The sequence below is a fragment of the Thermobia domestica genome, chromosome 13 (genome assembly GCF_964235325.1).
Source record: "Thermobia domestica chromosome 13, izTheDome1.hap1.1, whole genome shotgun sequence".
Taxonomy (NCBI): domain Eukaryota; kingdom Metazoa; phylum Arthropoda; class Insecta; order Zygentoma; family Lepismatidae; genus Thermobia; species Thermobia domestica.
In genome coordinates this window covers 211,771,452-211,784,013 of record NC_137466.1, presented here as the reverse complement: position 1 = coordinate 211,784,013, position 12,562 = coordinate 211,771,452, and the positions used below count along the sequence as shown (strand labels likewise).

Here is a 12,562-nt window from a genome sequence, read left to right as displayed (position 1 = left end):
TGGTATGTTGTATATCTAACTCCCTTGCGATTGCACGATCACCTTATCGAAGGGCCGCTTTCACCATGTTCCTGACGAAGTCATCAAAACATGCTGTTAGTCGGTGGCCGCAGGGCATATTTACCAATGCCCACTTCGGTCTTCATCGTGAACTTTCGTGAGCAACTTTAAACATGCACCAACGCCTCACTCCAATGTCAGTCATCACATCTTTACCAAAAACATTAGATAGCTCTCGATGAATGTCAATCAGTTTTAATGTTTTTCGTCAACAAAAGTCGTATCACCGACCTCATTTTACAACTGGCAACTTTTTTAATCGGATCACTTATGTTAACAATGTGTTATGAACAGAGCAGAAGCAACAGGAACTTTGTACGTCCACAGCTGGATGCGCACTGAACGGGTGGAAACCTCAACCTCTGCACAAAATGTCGGCGCTTCTTCGTTCTTAGCGGCACCGCGCTGAAATGTGACTTGCCGGATAGTCCTCGTATATATATATCAGTTAACTTAATGGACCCTAAACTTACACGTTTCATGTATTAATAGAATTTATTTACACTGACATCAGCATATATACAAAATCAAGATTCTTGTCACATTGACTTACCTCGCTAATACTAAATCTAATATACAGAAGAAAACGTTTTAGAGACTCATTACGTAATTACGGTCATATGAATCATTTCTTCCATTTCTTTTTTTAAGTAATCCTTTTCTCTCATTTTTTTTAGAGAATATGACGAACAAGAGGCAATAAAAACCGTCCGAGAAGCAATCAAGAAAGGTATCAACTACGTGGATACAGCTCCCTTTTATGGGGAAGGACGCTCAGAAGAAACTCTTGGCAAGGTAAGACATACAGCATTGGACAATGAGGATCCGAGTGTGTGGACATTCTCTGAAAAGGCAAATTTAAACCCATCTGTGATCAGTAAGCAAGTTAACAAAAATAGGGTGGCCACTCCCCTTTCCCTTCATTTCAAAATAACACTTCAATTTAATTTCTGTGTTTACTTTTCATTTGATTGCCTTCAATTTAATTTTTACGTTTATTTTTAACTTTACTACGTATTTTGCAGGCTTTGGAAGGAGTTCCGCGAGAGGCTTACTATGTGGCAACGAAAGTTGGTCGTTATAAATGGACTTACGAAGGCATGTTTGACTTCTCTGCTGAAAAGACAATCCAAAGCGTGGAACGAAGTCTGGCTCTTCTAAAATTATCCTACGTGGACATCATACAGGTATTAGAAAAATTATTATAACCGTTTGATGATTGTTCAAATAACAAGAGTAGTTAACATGGTTGATCTCTCTGCATAAGGAACTGAATTCGATTCCTGATAGGGGATTAATCGTTTCTGTTTGTTTTTTTTAACAGAGTATTCCCGTTAAAATAGTGAGTATCGATAATGGTCAAATAAATTTTCCTTGCTCATTCTTTAAAAAACTAAAAACTAAAACCTCGTATTTGTAAGAAAATTATATATTACGCTATAAGTGGCACTGAGGAAGATGCATACGAGTGTTTTCAGTGTTTGGTTTGGTTGCTTGATTTAGAATTTAGTGTCCCGTTTAGCATCGAGACTATATGAGAAATGGACATATAGCTGAAAGTGGGATCCGAACCATATTGTAATATCTCACGTGCTTGTGCTTACAAACACTCAACATATGCTCCTATTTATAAGCAACCACGTGCACCTTACTATCTAGTACTACAGGAACAGACGACGGATACTACAGTGACGCCACCAGTCACATGACGACGGAGGAACAGTAGCGCCACTACCTCCCTTGGAGTGCCTATATAATTGAAACGATTTCAACGACAATTACTAGTCTGCGATTGGTTATCCCTCTTTTAGCTTGCTTAGAGCTCTAGCAAAGACACAACCCAAAACCTTTAGTTTACTTCGAAACTCTAGGCTTTTCCTTTCCTCCCGCTTAGCTTGCTTCGCAGCTCTGTCGGGATTCCCAATCTCAGTCGCTTAGCTTGCTTCGGAGTTCTGTGACTTTCAAACCCCCTCTCTGCTTGCTTCGGAGCATTGGGGATTAGTAATCCACTCCACTTAGCTTGCTGCAGAGCTCTGTGGAGACTCTGCCTTAGGCTGCCCAGTCCTTGGGTCACCTTTAGACCTTTGGGTTACCTTATAGCCTATTAAAAAAGTTACATTTCTACAATACTGTTTATAAAGGATTTTATAATATAAACCGGTAGTGGGAAACGATTTCGGACTGTAATTTGCTCTACCTACTCCTGCACAAGCAGAACTTTACAATATTTACCCACACTGGGAAACAAACCCGGGTCTCCCAAGCTAAAGGTGCGTATGCTAATCATATACCCACAAGAGAATTAGTATTCATTGTTGAGTGCCGCGTTAGTGATGTGTTCCGTCAAAATGCCATTTGACCTCCTCAACCCATAACTGAAAAACTCTGCCTAATTATGTTTTAATTTGAATAAATGCATAGCGATAATAAAGGTATAACAGAGTATGTCGAATTTCTTTCAGGTTCATGATGTGGAATTCGCACCAAATATTGACATTATTGTGAACGAAACCTTACCTGCCCTGCAATCTCTCGTTGAGGCCGGAAAAGCTCGTTATATTGGGGTAACTGGGTACCCGATTTCAGTGCTAAAAGAAGTCATTGAAAGAAGCAAAGTACCTATACACACTGTCCTCTCATATTGCCGTAAAACCTTGATCGACAACACTCTGGACAACTACCTGCCATTCTTTCAGGTAAGTTTTCACGTCTCGTCACTTTTCAAAGTAAAAGAGTCTCAACCAGTAGCGGCTCGATACCATAATCTGAGGTAGTTCTGCAAAGTTTTTTTTTTTCTGTATTAAATGTCCCATTTGGAGTAATTAATTATAAAATGTACGCCAACCATCATAAACTTTTAGCGTTCTAACCCTTATAAATGACAATTATAATTGAAATTAACAAATATATATACAACTTGACTGTATCATGCAACTAAAACACTATTGTTTTGATCATTGTGTGTCAGTGGCGAATTTAGGATTTTGTTTCGGGAGGAGCTATACACAGCATATGAATAATCATTTAATTTTTCCTTTTGAACGCCTACAAGTTTTAATGAATTTCGGGAGAGCTTGAGCCCGATAGCTCTTCCCTAAATACGCCACTGTTGCGTGTAACGAACTTTAAAAATAGAATATGGGAAGAAACATCTGTTTCAAATACCATAAAAATTTCGGATTCATGGAATGTTTACAGGCAGAAATTTTATTAATACTACTGAATTATATATATATATATTATCGTTTGTAAATAAAGTCCATCCGACGTGTCTTCTGCTATACAAAATGTCCTATTACTCTATCAATAAAGTTGGGCATGATGGATATGAAATCTCACTCGATTGATAAGGCAGCCAAAGCACTGAGTCTTTCCTGGCTATTGTCCTTCTCAAAAATGTTTTAACTATTTTTAAATTAGAGAAGTAACGTTCTGCTTCAGCTATTGTCATTTGGGTAGTTAAAAGAATTTCTAAAAGTTTTATGGTTTGCTTAAAATGGTTACACAAATTGTGTTTGTTCAGAAACTTTGCACAAACTCGAACATGGAATACTAATATTTTTAAAGCGCACAACAGTGAACACCTTTATCAAAAACAAGAGAACGGCGCCTCATGTGCATCACGTCGTGTGTCTTCGACTTCTTCGGAAGTATTCGTGTCTTCTGAGCTGCTGGAAGTGCAGCTCCAGTAAATCCTATCTAACAAGCCAGAAAAACGTAATACAGTGCGGCTGGTGAAGATTTTGGTCTCAATGCTAAAGCATAGGGCAATCCGTGCACAGCTCTTGCAATATTATTATACTTCAGAAGGTATTTCCAGTAATTCTACGCTATGTAGCATATCCAGCAGTACAATTTCAGGACACTGTTAGAACAAATATCATCATTACTTGTTATTACCTTGATTAAAATAAACATAATTCAACTCAATTGAAAATACATTTATTCCACTAAAATAGCTGGTAGTTCTGCAGCTCTGCAGCACTTATAGACAAGCCGCGTCTGGTCTCAACTTATGTTCAGATTTCGACTATCAGATCTGTCAGTGCGGAATTATTCCAAAAATATTTCCAAAATATTTTACTCACAAACATAATTTCAACGGCTGAGAGCAGAATTATAGAAGATATCAGTGAATTCAGAGTTTATTCACATTTCTTTAAAAAACATGAATACATATATATAATAAAGATATCAAGCTTAATCTGTCTAGTGTTCAGTACTAAGAAAAATGGTTCATGTTAACAAGATGTTTATCCGGTATTTGATTGCTACTGATTAAAAAAAAAAAGCAGGAAGCTTAATACGTTTACACAGTACTTAGTTATAATTAATTGGAGTATAATAAACAGAGAAAATTGCGATATGTTAGAGAATCGGGATTTCAAATGAAATGAAAAAAGAAAAAAAATAATAAGAAATCTATTTTAGTGACCTTCTATCTACCGCGTGTGTGTTTTTCGACGACAATAAATTTCGTAAGCATAAAAAAATGTTTACAGCTAATAACAAAAATGAAGGATAACTTAGACGTAGATTCTGAGATTTTCAATCGTCATCAGAGCACGCAATCTACCTAGGTATATACATACGAGGGTGATTCAGAAAGTAATACTTCCAAGGTGATATATTTATTTGTGTTTGACAGATAGCACCGATACAGGTATCAGGGGAAAGTTTCCAATGTCAGATACAAATGGTGGCATCATTTTTCAACATAGTCCCCATTACGGGCAACACACTTGCACCAACGCGAAACAAGGTTTTTCATGCCGTCGGCGAAGAATCGTGCTGGCTGCTGGCGATACCATTGCCAAACTCCTGCTTGCATCTCAACGTTACAACTGTAGAGCTGGCCCTTAAGATGATCCTCACGTTTGGGGAAGAGCCAAAAGTCGCAGGGCGCAAGATCCGGACTTTAGGCAGGATGAAGGAGAATGTCAACAACACTCTGCCAGCAAATGGGAGAACTTTGAATTTTTTAGCGGAGGAGAGGACGTGTGGATGTACTCCATCGACTGAAGCTTTGTTACGGGATCATAACAGTGTATTCATGACTCGTCGCTGGAGATGAATGATCCTGGGTGCACAACCTTCCGCAGTCAGAAATTCAATGGCAGCCCGCTGTTTGAACCGGACGTCGACACTGAATGCCATGGATTGCTCCATTACTCTGGAATGAGAAGAGATAGGAAGGTGAAACAAGTGACATTCTATAGCCTAAACAACATTAATGATAAACAGTTCAGAATGTGTGCAGTACTATTGACCAAGTAGTGGGCTTGTAGGCATTACTTTCTGAATCACGTATTTAAAAATAAAATTAAAAAACTCAAAATGCTTACCTTTTGGTTTTCATATGTTCCTCTTTTCTCCGATCTGACGATCGAAAAGGTTCTTTCACCTACATTCGAAACACTACTTACCAATTTGCATACTAATTTAGTAAATACTCACCAATTATATTAAATCAAAACGTATCCATGGAAGTTATATATTTTTTTTCTACATTAGTTGAGTTGATTTTAGTTTAGCGTCCCGTTCAGCAGCGAGGCTATATGAGACGTGGACCTACTGATTAACGTGGAATCCGAACCACATGAGCTCCCGCCGGGAATCGAACCCGGGACTCCCGCGCCAAAGGCGCGTACGCTAACCGCTTAGCCACGGAGGAGCTCTTTCTACATTAGTAGCAATGGCCTCACGAGGGAGGTTCTGGAGCTGTGATTCCATGACCTGACATTTACTATGATTTCATCACGTGTAACAGTTTATAAATGTACTAGTAAAAGCAGTCTTCTTCATCTGAAGTCAAAAACCCTTGATAAATTTGTTACTAATTCGTAGTTTTATTGTGAATTTGTTTGCCTTGCGTCCTTACGCAATACTGGAGTTATCAAGGACGAAACTATCGTTGAAGTTGGTTGAAGCCGTATTGGAATCTATATCCGAAGTATTATACTCTCAGCGGTGTTTGAACCTGGGACCTTATAAACATTAGTAATATGTTCCATTAAACAATCATCTTTTACTATTACTGAAGCGGTCGCTCGTAGATGGTGTTTTTTGTCTTGCATTCTTCAATCAGAACATAAATTTTCGAGATTTCGAACTCGAGACATTGTCACATAAGTTGGCCATGCGAGAAGCAAGGGGCAGGCCCGTAGCCAGCCCAAAAACTTAGGGGGGGGGGGGGCTGAAGTTAGGAGGGGGCCGATCCAACCATATGATAGTTCATCACCATATTATAGTTCTTTTGCAAGTTTACTGTAAAACATTTAGGGGCCAGCAAAAATTTAGCCCCCCCTAGACCCCCCTGAATACGGGCCTGGCAAGAGGTTCTCCTCTCCCAAGTTGTGGGGCTGAATTTGAATTTAAACAGCATCGGAAATGTCACTGTTCACCTCAGCGACCTTAAAACTACGGATTCGACACTAACATCGGTTATTTTCGATCATTTTTATACATCTCCTCCTCCCTTAAGTTGCACCGTCCAAGTGAAATTATAAAATCCATCCCAGGACGGAACCTTATCTATGCTGAATATTTGATCGAGATTGGTCGGGTGGTTCTAGAATTACTACCATAAGTCACAAACATAGTCACTTTCATTTATGTATAGAGAGAGAGATTCTAAGAATAATCGTTAACAAACTGTTTATTTGCTCTATTCCTATTGTAGTTTTCAGTTATTATTATTAAATGTACACTCATGTCCAAAATGATTGTCGCATATCTATAACTGTCTTCTTTTAAGAATATAATTCGATAATGATTTTGCAGGGTACTTTTAATACTGATACTACGTGTATAATCGGTAAATGTATATTTGTGGTAAATTTCATAAGAAACGAATTATAAATACGAAAATTAGAATGAGTAAAACAAAATGTTGCTAATTGGACAAGAAAGTTCTATTTTCGCTTTATTGTTCTTATTTACTGCTCTTTTGGCATGAAATTTGTCACATACATGTCTTTGCCGATTATGCACATACTAACATTATAAGAAATACCAGGCGGATTCGTTATCAAATTATATTCCTACAACAACATATTTATAGACATGCGACAATATTTTTGGACATGAGTGTACATAGTACTATCACAAATAACCAACACTTATATGGCAATAATTTTATCGTTCTGTTTACAGTCAAAAGACTTGGGGATCATAAATGCTGCCTGTGTAGGGCTTGGAATTCTTACGAACAGCGGCCCTCGGGAATGGCATCCAGCACCACAATATATCAAGAACGCTTGCGCTGCCGCTGCGGCGTACTGTAAGGTAAGAATTATTATATATGAGGTGTATCCGTTAGGTAACTTGTCCCAAGGTTGTTTATTAGATAGTTTTGAGGTGGCAACACTCATGTTGACTGTAAGTCCTGAGCTTTCACTAGCGTCCATGTGGCAGTGCGATAGCTGATACTTCACGTAATTTGGCACAACACTTGAGGTACAGTAAATTGAGGGCGTGACATAGCCAGGGAAGTGAAGAGTTCAAAAAAGCAATCTATAGCTTACATATTTCAGTTTGTTGCGCGACAGACCATAATACCGTAACAAATGACAAAACGTGGCTGCATTAATCACCGTATGTCACAACTAAAGCAATAACTACTTCAATGGGAGCACGCATATTCACTCCCAACCATTGAACTTAGTACGACAAGACAGTAAATTTCTATGACAAAGGGATTCAAAAGCTGGTACTATGACTCTACAAATGTCTGAATATGGTGGCGACTATGTGGAAACTGTTAATGTTCTATGTAATATATTCTTAGAGATATTGTTATGAAATAACAGTTGCATACTTAGGTATACAACCAGGAATAACTTACTTTTCTGATAATCTAGTGTGTCTGTAATGAATTCATAACAAAAACACTATTTCCTAGAAAAAATTCCCTATTGAATCTGCTTCGTATTATGTATTGAAGTATTTTACTTGAAATGTGTGTACGATTTTTAATAATTTTTTTATTACTTTATTTGTATCTACACTATAGCTCAGCACAAAAACCTCTACAACAATAATTACTCACGAAAGACACAAAAAGATCACTATAGCGTATCAACATGCAAGTACATACCATTTAAATAACACTTGGGAAATGAAAATAGGGATCTTCTGAAGACTTATAAAGACTTGCCTTTTAGTCATGATTGTCTAAATTTTTTATCCTGAAACGCCTACTAACAACACTAAATGTCTTTCTTTCCTATTTCCGTTCTGTAATCGATAATTTGCAAGGACCACAGAATGATGCAAGGACCAATACATTACTCAAGATTGCAGCGTCAACTTCAGTAAGGGGGGAACGACGTACATCTCTGCGATTCACAAGAAATGACTTCACGGTTGCACTGATTATCAGGCCAGATGGCAGCAGTTTGTGATGCACGATACCCTGAGCAGTTCACCATAACCATCTGTTGATGTAGTCAGTGGTAATTTTAGCTATTTGGGGACAGGTTTATGTGGTTCCAATCAATGACAGCAGTGCCATGAAGTATTGTAACAAAAAAGGCATTCTGTTTAGAAACGGGTCCTTCCCCTGACAATAAAGAAGAGGAGCAACTTAATCGTGGTTTTCTGCACTGCATTTAACTAATGTTGAGCCACCATCCAACTCTGTACCGTTTTGCAAGCTAGTGGAGGTACTGCAAAATCGTTTCCTTACTGCAATAGAGTGCTTCTCCCAACGCCTTCAGTGCCCTATTGTTCTATATCTTGGAGATGTTCAGTCTAACTTAAAGTGTTCACCCATTTATTACATCACCACGAAATGTTTGGCATATTTTTCTTCTTATCACTACTGTCTATTCTTAGTTTAAACTCGCGCAGTATGAAGGATCGCCTGACGTTTCAGATTTCCCAGTTTAATTTGCTCTTACTGACATCTCCGTTTAACTAGCTTCAACCAGCAGACTGCAAAAAGAAAATACATCCATACGTTAACAGGTTATTTTCATATTTTTTTTCTCTCCTACTATCACTGACATCTCCGTTTCTGCAGTCTCAATCAGGAGCCTACGAGAGGAAACACAGCCACGGACACATGTAACTTTCCTTTCTTTCTTTTTAATTGGAAACAAAAGGTATAATACCACAATACAGATTGTTATCAAAGTAATACAAACAAAACAGTGCAACTTTTTCCAGGTTAATATGGTACTGGACCTCATTGCACTATCAGAACAGCTCTGATACGACGTGGAACAAAATCACAGAGGTTGTGTATCGCAACTGGAACATTACACAATTCCGTGTGCAGTACATCGGTCAGTTTCATGAGAGAGATGATGGCAGAAATCTACCTAGACTGTCTCCCAAACGGATCACAGATGTTCAGCTACGTTCAGGTCCGGATATTAAGTGAGCCCAACTTCACCCAGATATGTCTCAAACCATGCTCCACCTGTGTGAATGGGCGCATTATCATCGTGCAATATAGCGTCATTGCTCGAAAATAACATCTGGATCACAGTATTCACATGGTCCCTAAAATGGCACAGGTAGTACACGACTGGTAAGCGTAAACATACGACCCATAGAATCACAAAACCGAAGTGTTTTACGATTGGGCCTATACACTGCCGATTATATGCTTCTTCGGGTGTCCGCCATACATAACACGACCCATGGTTTGAAATAAGATGAATAGTGACTTCTCTGACCATATCACATGTTTTCAGTCTTCAGTGATCCATGTCTAATACTTAAGACACCATTGGCATCGTGCTAAAGAGTTATGGTCCCTTATCAGTGGTTTCGCTCGTAAAATCCCTTGTTTGTCCATGTCATGTAACTCGTGGTCGATTGTAATTGTCGGGTCAGGTTGTGGGAAGTACTGCTTGAGTTCTTCCGTCACGTGCACTGCAGTTACAAGATGGTTTTGAGTAATAATTCACTTTAATTCTCCGGGGTACCCGTCACTCAGGGTTTTCCTCCGACCACTGCTTCTCTTCGCCGACGTACTTTTGTCGTGAGTTTTGTAGATTGTCATCACTTTTTCTGTTCTTCACGATACATCCAACACACCTGCCACTTTGCACATCCACGTGCCATCATTTGACTTCTTACGGGAAATCAGAGCAAATGCTACCACTATCAGCTCAGTCCACTGCAGGATCGCTGCCGTTTTGCTGCTCCTCACGAAGTACAGAGATTGCCCTAGCACCACTGCTACCAACAGCCCAGCGCTGTGATCGTCACCTGACCGTTGCCAACCCACACATCTGACGTGTTTCCAATTTTTAAGTGTTTTTATTATTTTGATATGTTATATGTATGTTATAACAGTGGGGAATAAATGCAGCCTGTCCTAAACGATAATATATTTATATTTATTTCAGTCTCATGGTGTTGAGTTAGGAAAGTTAGCTACCCAGTATACTATCAATATACCAGGACCAGCTACTCACCTATTAGGAATGAATGCTTCCCACTTGCTTCAGCTGAATCTTGAAGCTTTTTATGATGGACTGAATGATAAGGAGAAACAAGTGCTTGGAGAAGTCAGAGAAAAGTAAGAAAATGTTTTAATTTAATTTAATGATACGTTCAATATGAACATTAGCATACGTCCGCATAGCGTGTGGGTAAGTCTTATACATAGATTTTTGCGATACAATATCACTTTGTACACTGTTGTCTTAATCTCAACGTACTTTTCAGCTGGACCTATTCTTTTTGCCGAGGGGTCCGCGGCGGCTCTGTGGTACAGCGTTCACCTCTGGTGCTTGGGGTCTTGGGTTCGAACCCAGCCCCCGCCAAGTGAACTTTGTGGCGGACAAACACCGTGTTCGCGGGTTTCCTCGGGGTTCTCCCGTTTCCTCCCACTCTTCATTCCACCATTTCCTTCATTCCTCATCATCACCGTCTCCTTTAGCCTAACCGGCATAACCGTGGGACGTAAAACTCAAAGATTTCATTTCATTTCTTTCCTTTTTGCCGAATCTAACATATGCAAGATCCATTGCTTTTCAGTTTTCCATCAGATTAGGCCACTAAGGTAATTTGCATTCTGCTCAAATTTGGACAAGATGAATGTTGTAATCTTAAGGATAGCAAGATTGATAAAGATAGGCTTGAAAGTTTTTAATGTTGATTATATGAAGGTACCATGGGCGCCCACAGAGGGGGGCAAGAGGGGGCAATTGCCCTTCCCTGGATTTTCGAAAAAGGTTAATATTTGTAGGCTCTTCTGGTGACAATAGTATACTTTTAAAATCAACGATTCACTAAATGATTAGAGTAACAAAATTTAGTCAAACCCATCCCCAAGATTTTAATATACTTCTCTCCCCTATGTGATTTTTCATATTTTTTCAGTAATAATTATATCCAGCCTGATGCTGCATGCAATGCTAAGTATTTTGAATGATGATATCCGTCAGTTGAGTTGAAAAGATAATTTCACTTTTTGTTGTTTCTTTTGCTGACGTGGTGCTGATAGCAATGAAGTTTTGTTTTGTTGGGTTTCATTCTAGCAATTGTGTTGCCCCCCCTGGAAAATATCCTGCGGGCGCCCATGGAAGGTGCTATCTTAAAAGGTCAGGTTACTTTAATCGATACAGGTACTGACAGAACTATAGATAAGCAACGCCTAACTTATACAGGACGTTACAAAAATGTGTCACATTTTGGGAATAGGTTCTTCACACCAGAATAAGAAAAAAAGTTTATATGGACTTGTGCTCAAAAGTGGGTAGTTTCGGAGTTATAGGGTACCATAGCTTCACTACTATGGAACCTATCATAGTCGGGTCAAGACATCACTGAGGAACTTGTATGTGAACTATCAAATATCCATTTTTAAGAACACTCTAATACTTGAACACCAATTTTTAGAGAGGTAGGTGGAGAGTGATCAAGTACTCCCAAACAGCCTTTCGGATATTTGGATAGTTGACATACTAGTTTCTAAGTGATGTCTTGACCCGACTACGATTGGTCCTATAGTACTGGAACTATGGATATTTAAGGTTAATTTTTTCACGTTTTCGGTACCCTATAATTAGGAAACTATACACTTCCCACCACAGGTCCATATGAACTCTTTTTTCTTATTTTGATGATTTCAAAATATTGTGACAACACTCTGCATAAAAATTGTATCTGCCAATTCGTACATTCATGACCACCTTTACTTGTATTCAATAAGTGTTTTCACATCCACAAATAGAATACATATAGATAAGACTCGCAGGCTAATACACACCATCCCAAGATGCAGTTATTAATTTCGCGATTACAAGGAATGCGACATATGCGTACATAAAACATTCAACAAAGGTATAAGCTGGTTGGACTGTATCAACTCCGAGCACATGCCAATAACAATAGCGCTCTGAACCTACCATGCAACAACCTAATCATATTCAAATGGATAATATTGTCTCTTTCTAAAAAAATAGAAAGGCACGTGCCTTTTCTTCTCTGATACCAAACCAACTAATAAGATTATTTGAATGGTAAATTCTTGACAGCC

The 12,562-nt window shown here is 38.7% G+C and overlaps 2 protein-coding genes across 2 annotated transcripts in view; one reads left to right on the top strand and one right to left on the bottom strand.

Moving 5' to 3' along the window:
• LOC145667964 (uncharacterized) overlaps window positions 1–12,562 on the bottom strand; it is a 223,975-nt gene that overhangs the window by 169,106 nt on the left and 42,307 nt on the right. The window lies entirely within an intron of this gene.
• LOC145668995 (uncharacterized) overlaps window positions 1–12,562 on the top strand; it is a 31,235-nt gene that overhangs the window by 13,701 nt on the left and 4,972 nt on the right. Inside the window, exons 3-7 of the mRNA XM_081737317.1 lie at window positions 738–855; window positions 1,086–1,247; window positions 2,523–2,756; window positions 7,216–7,347; window positions 10,425–10,597. Coding sequence (XP_081593443.1) covers window positions 738–855; window positions 1,086–1,247; window positions 2,523–2,756; window positions 7,216–7,347; window positions 10,425–10,597 — 819 coding nt within the window. The remainder of the gene's footprint in view (window positions 1–737; window positions 856–1,085; window positions 1,248–2,522; window positions 2,757–7,215; window positions 7,348–10,424; window positions 10,598–12,562) is intronic.